We start from the raw sequence: 18,582 nt of genomic DNA, 5'->3' as shown, positions 1-18,582 counted from the left end.
AATCTTTTCATGAAAACTTATATAATACTATTCACACATTATAATGTGCTGTGTGGTTACGGCAATGAAGAATATAGCCACCCCTTCTCTTCCCGTGGGTGTCGTAAGAGGTGACTAAGGGATAACACAGTTCCACTACCACTTTGGAACTCAAAAAGCCGACCGACGGCGGGACAACCACCCCACGGCTGGTTTTGAAATATACACGCCGAAGACGGGCAGCAGCGTCTTTGGTGCGACAAAGTCACCAATCCGCCTGCCCAGCGTGGTGACTATGGGCAACACACATGAGTTCACGCCATTTTTGGCGCCAACTTGTGGAGGCCTATGTCCAGCAGTGGACTGCGATAGGCTGAAGTGATGATGATTATAATTCGTTATTTTTATGAAAACATGGGACTGCTCATGGAACAATATTTCAGATTAGATGTAATATTTTACAAATATTTCTCTTGGTACTATATAATTTTTTTCGCGTTACTGTGTGTTACGTGTGTACATTTTATAATTTTATGTCAAAATGTATTTTTTTTACTTTATCGGTCATGAGTAACGATGGCTATTGAATGGCTTGTGTTCGTGCACTTCGAGGCACGGTACGTAGATCGTCCTACCTCAGCTACTATGACCGTAAAATGGGGTTGCTTCGCCTAAAGTTGTACTTGGGTTTGATAGAATGTTATATGATTTTTTTTTCAATTATAGTTATTTTAGCCAATGTAGTACTCAGCTTATCACATACGTGATTAATATGTTCAGTCCATTTTAGTTTATCATCATCATTAGTTATAAGTCCTAGGTATTTTTGTCTGATTGCATTCTAGATCCGGTCTAAATGTGGTTTTATTTCAATTGCAACGATCGCACTTAGTTTTCTTAATTATAGTTTGTTAGTACTTAAGGAACACAAAATTTAGCTAACGAAGTGATACGTATGAGTGATGCGTATAAATGCACGACGAGAACTGAATTTAACCTTGTTCTTAATCATAATTTTTTAGGATATCCAGATGGCTCTGTTAATATCCTTTCTTAGCTTTTGATTCAGATTAAATGCTGAATTTATTAATTTTTCTGAGACCTACTCACGGGTATAATATTTAGCTCACGTTCCTAATATCTCTTAGTTATTTAATAAGCATTTGAAATATTATGCGAGTGTTAGCGTAATAGTATATTTCTTATAGATATATTTGATTTTATATTTTATGATAAAACAGCGATTACGATACTTTTATTTTATTGTTATTTTTTGACAAATAATTGTCACTACAGATTTCAGATTTTAGTATTTATTTTATACAATTTCTTTTATGGAGAAAAACAAAGTTATAATGTTCCACACACAAAGTTCTTGTATTATTTTTATCTCATCAAAAAATGTTGCAGTCATTGTGTAGTTATAATCATCAACTCAATCTTCGATAAAATTTAATGTCTACGGATATTTCGATAAACAATATTTGGAAATATTTACGTCCAATTTTTCTCTATACTTTACGGCAAATAAATAAAGTTATTTCGACAAAAAAAACGGTCCATTGGCTCCCGGTCTCGTTATAACCAATATAAAAAGGGAAATTGCTAATATATGTCATCTGAGGGTTGTAAGTTTTTGTTTCTCTTCTGTAATTTAATTGTATCTTTATCGTTTCGTATCTGGTAAAGAGATATTTTAATACCAATAGTAAATGAAAATATAAATTAATGAAAATATCATGTTTAACTGTCTCAATTTGTTATGTTATGGGAGTTGAAGAGGAGTGAAGAAAATTTCGCCAATATATAATATATACCTTCTATATTTATTTGTTTAACAAAGCTTTTATTTCAGGTAGTTGCAACGTACGTAGCCGCGAATTCATCTCTACAATTCGTAGAAAATCGACCCATCTACTGGGCGGGAGGAAGGACCACACCCCCTCCAGATACTCCTAAGTGTGGCTTTGATGGGTCTCTTTGCCCTGACAACTGTAAGTGCTAGAAATTTAGTATTGTTTTCAATCTTTTGATAATGTATGTCAGTTACGAATTGTTATAGCGACATTTTTGTATTATAACGTTAACGTTTTGAGAACTTTGGAAATTACTTTAATCTCTACAAAAATCAAAGATAATAATTTATAATTTCTATAAAGAATACAATACTTCATTTATTACTTGTAATTTAGATCAAAATATTTAAATATACATATGTATGTAATATGTCATGTATTTATTGTAATGTATTAAACCACATTTAGGATTACATTTTTTATTAAAATATTAACTTTTTTAATATCGTCTAAGAAACCTGTTAGTATTTTTTATACCTTTAAATAGTTTAAGTTTGTTACTGCTTCTTAATATTAACTGTACGGTATACAGTAGAGGTTTGATAGAATATAACGTTTTCTGTTTAATATGAATACGTAATGAAGTATACGTAATACTTTATTATCCGACTTTAACGTGCTTCTTCTAACTTGAAGGTGCTTTAGCTATGCCACAGATTTTTTTTTTAATTTATTGCTCAGTATATAAAAATTACATAATATGTTAGAAATTTTAGTACCACGAAAACCTCACGGGTTGATCATATATAGAGTCATTTAGTTCATGCGGGTTGTTTTGATAAAAGTATTTTTTGAAGCGTGATTTGATTACTTTGCGTACTTTTGTACTTTCCTTGTAGTTCTTTAGGCAGTTCAATAATGTCTAATATTACATATTATATTAGTCTATACATATGTATTATTTTAAGTATATATAATACAAGTATAGTAAATGAAAACATATTTTAAATTCTCTTGATTTCTTGTCTTTCGACCCTGATTCTCTACGACATAAGTCATGATACTTAGTTAAGATCAAAGACCATACTAAGAATATTCTTATGTTTTCTTAAAGTCTATTTTTAAACATTCTGCTAGTAATAAAATCATCAATTTGATCTCCATAATTAAACATTAGATCGAGTATTTTGAAATAAATCTTCAAAAGAAATTTTCATTCATAACAATCTACCGCTTGTTTACGCAGTCGTTTGATATAACGACTTTTTAATATTTAATAATAATAATAATAATCTTTATTTCGGGACTAGCCCATATAGTGTTAGTAACAATGTTGCTTATAATCTAATGTTAGTACAATTACATTTAAATAATTAAAAAATTACATTTTAATAAATTTTGAATTAACAATAACTATAATAATGTTTTTTAATAATAATAATAATTTTAAAACAACTAAAATGTGCATACCTTTTTTTTAATATTATATTAATGTGAATTATAATTTAATTATTAATTTATTTACGTGTTTATATTATTTACTCATATTTTACTAAAAAAGCTATGATCGTATACCGAGAATAATGTGATAAGAATTAAGTAGTACTTATAAAATTATTTTGGCAAATGTTGATTTTCCCCCGCTCCTATTATGAAAAGATTTTTCTAATTTAACAAATTCTAGTAATTTTAGTTAAAATATAAATTTTTGTAAGAAATATATGAAAACAATCTCGTATTTTACTCGAAATCGCCTCTTTCAAATTCTTTCTTCACCTCTTTCGAATTCATCTCTACAATTCGTAGAAAATCGACCCATCTACTGGGCGGAAGGAAGGACCACACCCCCTCCAGATACTCCTAAGTGTGGCTTTGATGGGTCTCTTTGCCCTGACAACTGTAAGTGCTAGAAATTTAGTATTGTTTTCAATCTTTTGATAATGTATGTCAGTTACGAATTGTTATAGCGACATTTTTGTATTATAACGTTAACGTTTTGAGAACTTTGGAAATTACTTTAATCTCTACAAAAATCAAAGATAATAATTTATAATTTCTATAAAGAATACAATACTTCATTTATTACTTGTAATTTAGATCAAAATATTTAAATATACATATGTATGTAATATGTCATGTATTTATTGTAATGTATTAAACCACATTTAGGATTACATTTTTTATTAAAATATTAACTTTTTTAATATCGTCTAAGAAACCTGTTAGTATTTTTTATACCTTTAAATAGTTTAAGTTTGTTACTGCTTCTTAATATTAACTGTACGGTATACAGTAGAGGTTTGATAGAATATAACGTTTTCTGTTTAATATGAATACGTAATGAAGTATACGTAATACTTTATTATCCGACTTTAACGTGCTTCTTCTAACTTGAAGGTGCTTTAGCTATGCCACAGATTTTTTTTTTAATTTATTGCTCAGTATATAAAAATTACATAATATGTTAGAAATTTTAGTACCACGAAAACCTCACGGGTTGATCATATATAGAGTCATTTAGTTCATGCGGGTTGTTTTGATAAAAGTATTTTTTGAAGCGTGATTTGATTACTTTGCGTACTTTTGTACTTTCCTTGTAGTTCTTTAGGCAGTTCAATAATGTCTAATATTACATATTATATTAGTCTATACATATGTATTATTTTAAGTATATATAATACAAGTATAGTAAATGAAAACATATTTTAAATTCTCTTGATTTCTTGTCTTTCGACCCTGATTCTCTACGACATAAGTCATGATACTTAGTTAAGATCAAAGACCATACTAAGAATATTCTTATGTTTTCTTAAAGTCTATTTTTAAACATTCTGCTAGTAATAAAATCATCAATTTGATCTCCATAATTAAACATTAGATCGAGTATTTTGAAATAAATCTTCAAAAGAAATTTTCATTCATAACAATCTACCGCTTGTTTACGCAGTCGTTTGATATAACGACTTTTTAATATTTAATAATAATAATAATAATCTTTATTTCGGGACTAGCCCATATAGTGTTAGTAACAATGTTGCTTATAATCTAATGTTAGTACAATTACATTTAAATAATTAAAAAATTACATTTTAATAAATTTTGAATTAACAATAACTATAATAATGTTTTTTAATAATAATAATAATTTTAAAACAACTAAAATGTGCATACCTTTTTTTTAATATTATATTAATGTGAATTATAATTTAATTATTAATTTATTTACCATTTCATTATCATTATTAACAATTAGTAATTAAGGAGTTAAATACAATGAATTAAAACACAAAATACAAAATAGACATTAGAAAATATATATATCAAATTAATCAATATCATTCAATCCTCCTTTCACTCTTCGTGGCTTTTATCCATATCGTATGTACCTATCATGCTAATGTTATTAATTTATTTAGCGGCTCGGTCCGACGGCATAACAGGCATGGTGATCCAATGCTTTATTATGGATCCATCACATCGGTCTGCAACTGTACGCAGAATGCTGTTTGTGCTCGCGCGTATCCGCCTCCACAGAGATGCCACACGCTTACGCATAATTGCCTGAAAGCCATCTGTATGCTCCTCTGCGAACATCCCCGAGGCACTGCAGTGTCGCGGGAGCCCCAACAGCGCCCTAAACGCATTATTATACTGGACACGCAGGACGCTGTAGGCCCTCTTGGTATATTTAATTCACAGACTGCAAGTGTAAAAAGATTGGCAGTATGCTCTGAATAGAGTTATTTTAACTTCATTTGTGCACTTTGCAAACCTGTGGATAAGCATGTTACTTCTTACTGCTAGCGCCCTACGTTCCCGTTCCATGTCCATATCATCGCTCTGGTCAGCATTCACCCAATGCCCCAAGTACTTGAACTTTGTTACTATTTTAAGCGAAGTGCCACTTATTGTTACCGACGGTACTGTGGGATAACATTTATTACCTGCTTTAAAGACAAGCATTTCGCTCTTTTCGCGATTATACCTAAGGCCATGAGCCACTGCATACCTCTCACGGATCCCTTATAATTTTCTACGGGCTTTGATTGAGGGGCTCAGCAGCACCATGTCGTCAGCGTAACTTATATTGTTAACAAATGTTTAATTTAAATATATAATTAAATTTAAATATATATATATTTATTTATATTTGTCACTGTAGACAGAAGGTTTATTATTTAAAATGCATATTTAATTTAAAAAAAAAAAAAACATTTAAATTAAGATTTTCAGTATTAAAAATTATATTTGAGTTTTTTTTTTTTAATTATCATAAAAATATAAATTTTAGCACTGTTTTAGAACTATGTGTGTACTGCACGTATGTAACAATAAATTAGTATTAATAATAAAGATTAAGTACTTTATCATTCCCAAAGTTATTAAAATACGCTTTATCATTTGGGTTCCATATAGGGTTCCGTTAGGGTTTGTTTATAGCTTGTTACTTAAAATATGTTAGCTTTTCTTGTTTTATTAATATTTTGTGATGTTTTCGTATGATGGAAATACCAGTGAAAGGATGTAAATACTGTTTTATTACATTTTTACTTCCTGTCAATATTTGAAGTAAACGAAAGTCGATATTTATTTAAAACTAGCTGTGCCCGCGACTTTGTCCGCGTGGAATTTAACAAAATAGTTATTGTTCAGTTCGCAGAGTTATAAAAAAATTCTAAACTAAAAGTAGCCTAAGTTACTCCTTATTACACCAGCTATCTGCTATTGAAAGTTTTGTCAAAATTGGTTCAGCCGTTTCAGAGATTAGCCGGAATAAACAAACAGACTAAAATTATACAAAAATGTTATTTTGGTATATGTACCGTGTATATATGAGTTTAGTATAAAGCATTTAGTTTAATATTACTAACAGACACTCGCATTTTATTTATTAGTATATATTTATATATATTTTATTTTATTTATAGATATAGATAATACATATGTACCGATGACCCAGATACGATTTTATTAAATTACAGGCACTTATTTTTTACGATGTTCTTACACTTTACTATATTGTATCGTCTTATTTCCCGAAATGAAAAATATTTGTATGTACGAGTAAAAAAGAAAAATTCAATATTAGGAGGAATGAATTATTGGAAACGGCTCCAAAAATTTTGCTCTGTTAATAATATTTTTCAGGATTATGTTTGAAATTGAGAAATGAAAGGTGTTTTTCGGCAAAATATTTTAAAACATCGAAAGATTCGTTGATATTTTCGTATGATAAACCAATAAAATTATGAAGTTTAGTTTGTAGTGTATATCTCAATATAATAATGTTCTCAAGTAGTGTCGAGTTCCTGTAGAGATTAAGTTGGCCAGTTATCTTGGGTAATGTCACCTGTCATCTCCGGCCATAGGCTGTGGTGACCGCTTACTATCAGGCCGACCATACCCATGTATACCACCTTAGTAGTACCGAAAAAATTTGATAGTTGTATACTAACATAACGATTTGTTTCAGCTCTTCCTGTGTACGCGATATTGAGCATAGTGCTGAGTTCCTTCGTTGTTATATTGGCGATTCTATCAGTATTTATATACAGGTATGATAACTGTTTTATATATTTTTATACTTTAGCAACCAAATATTTAGCAGCTTCTTTTTGTGTGTGCAATAATGCTTAATAAATCAATAAATAAATAAAACAATAAATAAATGAATAAATAAATAAATAAATAAATAAATAAATAAATAAATAAATAAATAAATAAATAAATAAATAAATAAATAAATAAATAAATAAATAAATAAATAAATAAATAAATAAATAAATAAATAAATAAATAAATAAATATATCAGATTTAAACAAAGTTCTCTTCTTGAAGTAATTTCACTCTGCAGATAGTTAAGAAATATCTAAGGGCTTATTAATTGCATAATCCTAAATTCATTAAATCATAATTTAATTTTTTGACGTATTAACTTCTACGTAGCAAACATCACCGATGCTGCTCTCAAATTTTGCGTTCCTCTTTCTTAAATACCGTTAAGGGTATAAAAATTATGAGACATAAAATTTGTAGAGAATGGAATATCAGAAGAAACCTTTATACAAACTCTTAGTTTGACACTTTTTTAGCTTACACACTAATTTAAGTTAAAAAGTCGGATCTAAAACTAAACTACTAAACTGACTGCAATCAAAAAGTGTGTTGCCAGTATGGCGCTTTTTGCACATTATTTTTATACCTCTGAAACTATAACATAACACCATTCAACAAAATCTAAATATAACTGAGAAAAAAATATTTATTTAGTTACAAAATGACTTCTGGTACATTTAATAGTTAATGTACGAGCAAAACAATGTGGTACATAATTTGAAGACGCCTAGCCTCAGTTAAAAATTACGAGACATCATTAAATTAAAGTTCATCAAGGAAATAACAAAACCTAAAATTCTTTTATATAAAATAAATAGTGATCGCCCAGTGGTCTTAATTCGACCCGTAGTTAATTTTAATTATAAGTTTGACTATTATTAGTATTATTTTGCATAATTAAAAAAAAATAGCATCCTATACTCCTTCTCTATATAAACTATAAGTGTGCGAAATTTCATACTCCTCCGTCCGCACAATTTCCGTAAAATGGGGTACAAAGTTTTTGCTTCACGTATTAATATATAGATATATAACAAAAATACTCTTTTATTTCTCTTATTTCTAATAATAATTTTAACTGCGTTTCGTAACGAATAACAATAACATTGTAATTATTCTAATGACGTTCAATTCAAATAAGGTTGAATAGTTATAACTCTCGTAAAAAGTTATAACATCTTCATAACATACCCTTGTCATTATTGTTATATTTAGTTGATAAAATTACTTTTAGAGTTACCTTTTTTGAGTAATTATTGTTAATAATGAGTATTAATAAATCAAATAATTATTTAAATGTGTAGTTATAATAAGGTCATAAATATTAGAATCTGTCTTAATTTTTTCTATATTTAATATAAAAAAGGTTTATATTTAACTGAACAAAAATCGCCTCTAATTCTTCTGCCAGGTTCTGCTAACTTACTCTGGTTCGGAGCTCAAATCATCACATCGCTCCATTGTGGGTTAACGGTCGTGTATGGTAAACTTTGATATCGACGGTCTTAAGTGCTTTCTGATGCAGTATTGGGCAACCAAATCTGAAGCAAAGTGCAGACAAATAGATATAAACTATATTAAAAATCATACTTTGTTTAAAATGTGCATCACTTCTAAACGACTGCATCCAATCTGATGCTTCTTTTTTGTATAAAAGTATATATATATATATATATAATATATACGGCACCCACCCACGTCACCAACCCACCTGCCCAGTCTGGTGACTATGGGCAAAACACATGAGTTCGCGCATTTTTGGCGCGAACTTGTCGAGGCCTATGTCCAGCAGTGGACTGCAATAGGCTGGAATGATGATGATGATGATATATGACACTTAAAATATCGCTGGGTTAGCCAGTTGATCAGAAATTCTTATTTTTTACTTTATCATTCATAAAATGAACGGCAAAAGGTATTAGCACCTACTATGTTTTCCGTGATTTATCACCACAATAAAAATGTAATGATATATAGGAATCTATATATATATATATATATATATATATTCCTCTAAAGTCTTTGGGTCTTACATTTTAGTAGAAAAAGGTAGAAATTTATAGAATATTTTATAGTTACGAATTTGGTCATAAAATCACAATCGAAATGCTCATATTTCTACATTACGCTTTAAAGAAAATCTTTGAAGATTAATTTTATACTTGAACTTTCTCAAACCGCTTAGTCGTCGACGTATTTTATATTTTTACCTATAACCAGAGTTGTCTTCAAATAATGTAATACTGATTGTAAATCAATGTCATAGTCAGTATTTTTTTTGCATTTATCAACAGAGTTTTTTTAAAATATTTAACTTATATATCACAATTGATGAGTGATCAATGTTCTTATTTTCTAAAGTAATTAATAATAAATCTCTTTTGAGAAGACTTTTCTGAGCAATTTTAAATATAACGAAATTCCTTATTTTAATTGACTGTTAATAAATAAGAAGTGGAATTACAGTATTGGATTGAACCTAATTTGTGATGGGTCGAGTGACACCGCATCATATTTGGTTGCCAAAAGTCAAAGCACCGACGATCACAAAATTTTACAGTTAAAAATATTCCAATGAATTATGTCGAAACCAGAGGAATTTTACTAACAGCAACTACGTATTTTCCATTAATTATGAAATGAAATAATATATTTATAATATACTAATGTACATACAGTTCCATTATCCCTTAATCAAATATGCCCACTTAAAATGAAGGATCTAGTGATATGTCCAGTGGTGTACTAGCATTTTTGTCTTTGATTCAGCTTAAGAAGGTTATGAATTTTCTGAGTTCACAAGAGGCTTTGGGATCGCTTTAGCACACGAGGGCTCTGTATAATCGATACCACTTATACGACGGTAGCTTCACTCTGATTTGGCACTTAGCCTTCATTTTAGATTTAATGAACGTTCCAGCCTTACGGAGTATTAAATATGACTAATTATTTATGTATATGAAAATTAAAAAGAAATAAATTTTAATAAAATCAAGCAGGTTAAAAAGATGCGATTTTGCCGATGGAGAGCAGTTAAATACATTTAGATCAAGAACAAATATTTATACAAAAACAAATATCTGCCAGTGCAAAAAACCTAACGCGTCGTTAAAGCGACTTTTGTAAGAATGAGATTCCGACTAAAGAATTTGATTTTATTCGCTTGTACCCAAGTGTAGAATAGATTACCTTTGTATCGAAAATGTAGCTATAAATATTTTGAGCAGACATTAACGGGGCAATGTGACAGTAAGTTGCAGAAAAAAATCTTTAAAGTTATTAAATCATCATCATTACAGCCTATACAGTCCACTGCTGGACTTAGGCCTCCACAAGTTTACGCCAAAAATAACGTGAACTCATGTGTTTTGCCCATAGTCACCACGCTAATATAATTACGGTGTTTCCTAATCCTAATCGTCCTTTTATTTATTTATTTTTATTTATTTATTTTTATTTATTTATTTCTTCTTGCATACATATAATTAAAACACTTTTACGTATTAAAAAAAAAAAAACACGCTGGGCAGGCGGGTTGGTGACCGCAGGGCTGGCTTCGTCACACCGAAGACGCTGCTGAAAGTTATTAAATATGAATAGTGAAATATAATAAAATAAGCGTAATACTTATATTTTATTCAGTATCGCTTTAACGAAATAATCCAATAATCGTTATAATAAATAATGACATCACAGGATGGTTTAATACTAAACGGTAGTGTGATATCTTATTTGATATAATATGTATATGTAAGTCGACCCTGATGTTGGTTACAAATACAACACACTTCTCATAGCAAATATAAAGTAAAACAAACCAATAACGACTAAAAGGCAGCTTATAGTGGCAAGTATTCAAACAAGGAAGACATTCGTTGCCCTTTTTCTATAAATTTGTAACTTACTTTTATTACTTCTCTATCCCCTCTATCTCTCTCTCTCTATTTTTTTTTGTAACTTTTTTTTGATGTAATAGTTTTTTTGTAGTCTATATTACTGGTCTTGTAAATTTCTTTTTTCTATATGTACTTATTTATTAATTATTATTATGTCTATTTAACTGTGATCTTTTTGTGTAAAAACTGTCTGCGTTTTTGAGTGATGTTCCGAATAAATGTGTTTCTTTCTTTCTTTCTATTCCTATCTCTTTCCCTCTCTTTATATCTCTCTCTTCCTAAGATTAAAAAAAAGTTAATTTCACTATCGGTGGTTGTCAAACCACAGTGGAACGATGTGTGTAAAGTTTTGTCTTTCCTAGAAAAGGCATTTGCCTAAGCGTGAGAGAAATCAGACTGCTACAGTACTAAATCTCAGTATACACTCTGCCTAAAAAAGGACACGTAAGTCAGATAGCAGTCACATATACAAAGACATTTGGGTAATGTGATTGAATTTGCCTTTACGATACTAAAGACGTCTGAACCCGAACTGAAACGAATGGCCCATATCAGTTGTAGGTTATTTCGTGTAATAAAGGTTCACAGGAAAACAATTTCAACGTTTTTTACATTATCAGCCTTTTATTTATTTATAGCTTATTTTATTAAATGTTTGTTTTCAATATTTATTTCATTTTAAATAGAGTTTAAATCTACAAAATATATTTAAAAAGAAATAAATGGAACTCGGTGATATAAATTACATTTTTTCTGAAGTTTAATATTAAAAGTAGTGAAATTTTAGAAATAATCCGTGCACAAGGACCTATTTTATTTTCAAGTTGATATGACTGATTTTTCAGTCTGTAGGCAAATAAAATGTAGAACAAACAGGAAACGCCGTGAACAGTAATATAAACAGAAGGTTTATGGAAACAACGGCTGCAAAGTCGTGTTGCAGCGAGATTTTTCCACGAGATATACAACTTAGTTTCCTAAGAATGCGGTTGGTATGTAAAGCTCCTGAAAGCTTTATTTATACAACAACAGATATGTTATATACTCGGAGTCTCATTGAATTTTCTTTTTCAATTATGATACAGATTTTCTACCTATTTAAATTTATCTAGACTTTTACATCAAGCTAATATACTTTGTGTGTGCGTGTGTGTGTGTGTGTGTGTGTATGTGTGCCGTGTACGCCCCTAAATATCAGCGTTTGATTCCCGCTTGGGATAAATATTTGTATTTATTAAAATAATTGTTTCCGATGTGAGTGTCCTCGGAGACCATGCAAATCTGTCATTCCCTGATGTTATCATATTCACCTGATGGGATAGTAGGAAATATATCCGTCAACCCGTATTAAAGCAGCGTGGAGGGTTAAGCTCTGACCCTTCTCCCATATGAGGACAGAGTCCTATGCCCTACAGTGGGATGTTACAAGTCAAATTAATCAAAAATATCGGTATAAATCCTAGATATTCGTAGTATAAGTCATATAAATAAATGCTTCAAACTAATAATCAAACTTCAAAATACTAATACAAGCACAAACCACTCAGACCGTGACAATGTTTTTTTGATGCTTTGCACAGAAGCAAAAAAAAACAGACTTTGTTACATTACGAGTGATCTTAGAAACTTTTGTAAATACGTTCAGACAATTCTTAGAATAAAATTTGGTTGTTTGTATGTGGTTTTATTAACTAAAAGGGGGATTTTGAAATGTAATTAATTTTATCAATTAGGTCAACTGATTTTATCATAAGGTCGAATAAATACAGCTTATTTCAGTAAAGTGCTTTTTAATTAAACGTTTTAAATATTTCCATCACCAAATTAATTTTCAGTTCAAAAGAAAAATACCCATTTTTATAAATAATAATTAGCGCCCAATCAAACTCAAACCTGTTTATATAAATACAAACGAAAAACGGGGTCAAGCTTTTTGGGTAAATTTTTATTTTTGTTTTTATGTAAACGTCGAAGTCTAAATAAATAAAATCATTCATTTAGATTGACAGTTTATTTTTTATTCATAGATACAATTCAATATCTGGGTCTTTTAAACCAAGTAAAAAATATGGTCTACCAATGAGTATATATTCTATATCATTGTTTTTTTTTTTAGGGATTCTTGGTGAATTTTGTAAGAGAAAGGACAAAGTTGAGTTACTTTTTAGTAAATTAATAGATTTTATAGCAAATATTACGAGATGTTATTAATCAATATCATATAATGTAAGGTATGGAGTAATAAATATGATGATTCACTTATTGAAATTGCGAGTAGCTTAGCGACTTAATATTTTATACTGAATTTAAATCGTTTATTTCAATCCGCTTTATTTTATTAGAGTTCCTTGCCTCAAAAAGAAAAACGGAACCCTTAGAGGATCACTTTGTTGTCCGTCTGCCTGTCAAGACCCTTTTTCTCAGGATTCATATCAAATATTCAATTCTACTGTCAATTTCTAAGCCAACGCAATCAAAAGATACAGTCGTTTATGCTGCAAATTTTCGACACTCGCATGGTAATCAAAACCTACAGGGTACTTCACGTAAACTCAGAATCTTGAAATTTGGTACAAAGCAACTTTCTATAGCACAGATAAAGGAAAAATTACGAAAAGCATAAATTTTTAGTTACATCATATAATAAAAATATTTTTAATAATTTTGTTTGTACGGAACCCTCTATGTATGAGTCAGACTAGCACTTTTTTATTAATTTTATATAAACAAGTACAGCTTATCACCAAATATATCTCTCTCTTGTCGGTCCCTCATGTCTGAGGATCGTGGTCAGCATCAGGGTTGCATCTGGAGCGGATGATTTGCCTCCACCGGTCTCTGTCCAAGGCGTCTCGTACGGCCGTGTATAACTTAGCTGCCGTGCTTAACTTAACCAAATATATATGTATAGTATATGTATGTGTATGGCTCGCTTCGAATTTCAAATATTGGTAATTCAGACTAGCAAATAAATGATGAAGCTATATATAACTAGCAAGACTAGCAAATAAATGATGAAGCTATCTATTGAACTTATTAATAACCTCTACTTTTGAAGAACCTTTATAAATAAATAAATTTACAACATACACACACGGTCATCTTTTCCTAAAGCAAGGATTGGTATAGCTACATTTTTTTTCGATAAACATACATATATTAAATATATAAAGAAATATACATATTACACCCAATCGGGTTGGGAACCCATAACCCGCGGAGCAAAAAGCAAGGTCACTACAAACTGTGCCAAAGGCCTAGTCAAAATTTATGTTATGTAATCCATTTCGTATTTATTTACGATCTATTTGCGGTCGTTATTGACACCGACCGACCTGCGTCAGTTCTGTCTTCAGTTAAATGGCGTCTAATTAAAGAAGACGGCACCAGAAGGATCTTTTCTATCAATAAAGCTAACGAATTTAGCAGTGAAATGGTCTGTGATTTCATTAGAGCTTTATATTTAGGTATGGAATAAGTTTATTGAATTTTCCTTAAGATGGCATGCCAATGAAGCGTGGTTGGTACTTAATTTGGTTAAAGTACGATAGTTTTTAAGATTACAAGAATTATATAATGATTATTTTATTAACAAATTCTAGTGTATAAAATATACTAGTATATATCCAACCCTATTGTTTTATTTTTATTTATTTATGAAATTATTTATACCATCATCATCACTTCAGCCTATGGCAGTCCACTGCTGGACATAGGTCTCCCCAAGTTCTCGCCAGACATCCCGGTTTTCCGCAATCCTCATTCAGCCTACACCGGCAATCTTACGTTAGATCGTCGGTCCAACGGGCCGGAGGATTATTTATGTATAAAAAAAAATTGATTTTCTCCACAGTAAATTTTAGAAGTATTCAATATAAAAGGACCCTTACGATTTCAAAACAAGAACAAAGGCTTTGGCCCCACCCCTATCAATGACCCATATCACTCTGTCAATATCGGAAATGTGCGAGAGACGCACTCAGTACCTACTCGTTTGTAAAAATCAGACTATAGTATTGACGTGCTCTGACTACGCCAGAATACATTCAGTTACAACAAGAAAATTTACAAATTGAACATTAATGATTAGTTGGTTAAAGTTTTTCATAACAAGTGTAACGCGTGTGTGTATAGTGTGTACGTTGATAATTTTCGAACTTTGTAATTCCTTCTTGTAGAAAAAGTTAAAAAAGTTTCTTGCGAATAGCAAATAGAACATGGTGATATTCCTACCCCACCCTGTTAACACAAAAAAACCGATAACCGTTTAAATATTAACCTTTAAGACAATTTACGTATATTTTTAATAGGAATTGTTTAACTATTTTTTTTTTTATATTTATATAACACAGGCATTACAAACTCGAAGCGGAGATCGCGATGATGACGTGGAGAGTTAGCTGGAGCGATGTTTTACTTCCCGGAGGTCGGCTGCGCGGCAGCATACATTCGTTAGCTCGAAGGTATAGCTCTGGGGTGAGTTTTAATTTTACCCGTGTAGTATAATTACCACGTAATTTGAGTAATGTTAAGAAAGAAAAAAAAATACCACGTAAATGTTTCCATTTGCCTTTTTATCTCTTGCCATGACAGTAATGTAATAACGTAACAAAAAATTTCGGAATATAATTCAGAAATGGGTTTTATGTATTTTACTGTATGTTATCATATTACCTACCTACAAAAAAATAAAAAAAAATATTTAACTATCATTTATATATTTACTTTTCAAATTAAGAACAAATAACTAATTTGATAATTTTCAGACTGCATATTCTGATGAAGCAACTTCACTCGCCGGAGACCGTCAAGTGTATGCTCCTTGCGGTTTTTACAAAGGCTGCCGAGTGGCTATCAAGAAAGTTGATAAACAAAGAATAGATTTGACAAGACCTCTCCTACTGGAACTTAAGAAAATGAAAGACTTAGAACATGATCATCTGGCTAGATTTTACGGTGCATGCGTAGATCCCCCACACTGCTGCCTCCTCACAGAATATTGCCCCAAAGGATCCCTACAAGATATTTTGGAAAACGATACGATTAAATTAGACTGGATGTTCAAAGTTAGCTTAATGCATGACATTGTGAAGGTAAGTTAGGACTAAGTTATAACACATTTAACTTTGTGATAGATGAACATGTTTGTGTCACTTGAGAAATCGTTTTCAATTTGCTTTTGTCTGACAAAACAGAACTATTAAAACTAAACTTGTATTTTTGGCATAATATGCGCACTGAAGAGGATTTGTCAGTTGAATTATATGTTCATACTATTTTAATTCCATAAATTTATTTTTTCATTTTAAATTGGTAACTGTTACATAACATTTTGGAGATAGTTTACATTAATGTTTCAAATACGTATTCGTTGAAAACAAGTTTGTATAATATAATATTGATAACAATTTTCTAGTCAACAGCTCAGAACTTAATTTGTTTAATTGTGTTTGCTCGCAAACGAAAAAAAACCGACTTCAATTACATCGACAAGTAATACAATGTAAGTAGACGAAAAAATTAACGCACTACTCGTCATTACGATTTCGAGGGATTCCTCAGTTTCTCTGAGATTCCATCATTAGATCCTGGTTTTCTTATTATCGTACCACACTTGGAATATCTACTTTCCAACAAAAAAAAAAGAATTATCAAAATCGGTTCATAAACAACGAAGTTGTCCCCGAACATACATTAAATAAATATATATAATTATATACGGTCGAATTGAGTAACCTCTTCCTTTTTTGATGTCTGTTAAAAATAAATATGTTTTAGGGAATGCATTATCTACACAGCAGTGATATACGATCGCACGGAGCTTTAAAATCAAGTAACTGCGTCGTGGATTCTCGCTTTGTGTTGAAGATAACTGATTTCGGTCTCAATGCCCTGAGGACACCTGAGAAAGACACCAAAGCACACAGCTATTGGACTCGTAAGTTATTTTTAACGTGTATTTATATTAAGTTTTACAGATAAAGATTTTAATACCAAGCAATTGGAATTGAGAGTTATTATTAATTCTAGTGGTCGCCCAGTGGTCGAAATTCAACCATAATTTAAAATTTAAATTAAAAAAAATGAAAATAAAGATCCTTTAAAAAAAAAAATCAATTTGACTACAGACTTTGGCAATCAACAAAGGTGTTATAATATGCGTGTGTGTATCAAATAGACGGTAGTGTGTGAACTTTTTTTATTTATTGATTTAATGTATTTTTTATGCATAATTATGGATAAACTTCCCTTACATAGGGAAAGAAGCCTATGCCCAGTAGTGGGATATTACAGGCTCAAGCAGGAATTGTGGATAAATATTAACATTCTGCACTCCTTCTCTATATAAACTATAAGTGTACGAAATTTCATACTCCTCCGTCAGCGCAATTTTTGTGAAAAGGGTATAAAGATTTTGCTTCGCGTATTAATATATATATTTTATAAGTGTGTGGAAAACTACTCAAAAATAAATAAATATGTTTAAACAAATCGAATTTTGTTTAAATCACACATTGTTTTTAATGTATTCTAATTATATTTTCAACTGGTATATTATCTTAGATACAAATTAATTTTAATAACTCGTCGAAAAAATACATTTTATAACATATTCTAATTACGAGACACTGTTTACCTGAGAATCAATAGTACTTGATATACATACTTAAAAGTAATAGTACTTTTTATGTAAGTTGAATACATAATTTGTAAAAATACAATGAAGGATTATATTAACAGATCAGGTTTATTACATCAAAAAAGATTTCCTTTAACTCTTGTAATTATTTTCAAGGCTCCTATTTTATTTAACGATGTAATACGAATTGATAATTAAGATTTCTACAAAATTATTTTAAATTATTTATTATATTAGAAGGAGTTATAGTTCTTTAACTGTTAGCTAAATAATAATAATAAGTTTTTAGCTAAAATATAATCTAAAATTTGCGTAATATATTAATATTAATTTACAATAAATAATTTTAAAAACCTGTTATAATAATGATGAATACTTATAATTTTTTATAATTTAAAACTATTTTAATCAATTATGAAGTCTATTTATATACTTTGGTTGCTTTGTAAGTTATTTTTTATATATTTACATAGAGAATAGGAATTTTTAAATTTATTTATAATCATTTTAGCATTAAAATTAGTGTCAATAAATCGAGTTTTTTTAATATATCTCACAGACACAAGAAATACAAGTTTATATCATCATCATCATAGGCCTCTACGTCTATTCCAGACGATTTAAGCGGTGTCTGAAGAGCATTTCTTCTGATGG

The 18,582-nt window shown here is 30.0% G+C and overlaps 1 protein-coding gene across 1 annotated transcript in view; it reads left to right on the top strand.

Annotated features, from left to right (window-relative positions):
- LOC123664162 (atrial natriuretic peptide receptor 1) overlaps positions 1 to 18,582 on the top strand; it is an 82,988-nt gene that overhangs the window by 42,210 nt on the left and 22,196 nt on the right. The window contains exons 8-12 of the mRNA XM_045598763.1: positions 1,835 to 1,973; positions 7,249 to 7,330; positions 15,641 to 15,764; positions 16,055 to 16,381; positions 17,067 to 17,226. Of these exons, the coding sequence (XP_045454719.1) occupies positions 1,835 to 1,973; positions 7,249 to 7,330; positions 15,641 to 15,764; positions 16,055 to 16,381; positions 17,067 to 17,226 (832 nt within the window). The remainder of the gene's footprint in view (positions 1 to 1,834; positions 1,974 to 7,248; positions 7,331 to 15,640; positions 15,765 to 16,054; positions 16,382 to 17,066; positions 17,227 to 18,582) is intronic.

This window comes from Melitaea cinxia, chromosome 21, assembly GCF_905220565.1.
Source record: "Melitaea cinxia chromosome 21, ilMelCinx1.1, whole genome shotgun sequence".
NCBI lineage: Eukaryota > Metazoa > Arthropoda > Insecta > Lepidoptera > Nymphalidae > Melitaea > Melitaea cinxia.
Note: the sequence above shows the minus strand (reverse complement) of the source record. Positions and strands in the feature narration are given on the sequence as shown.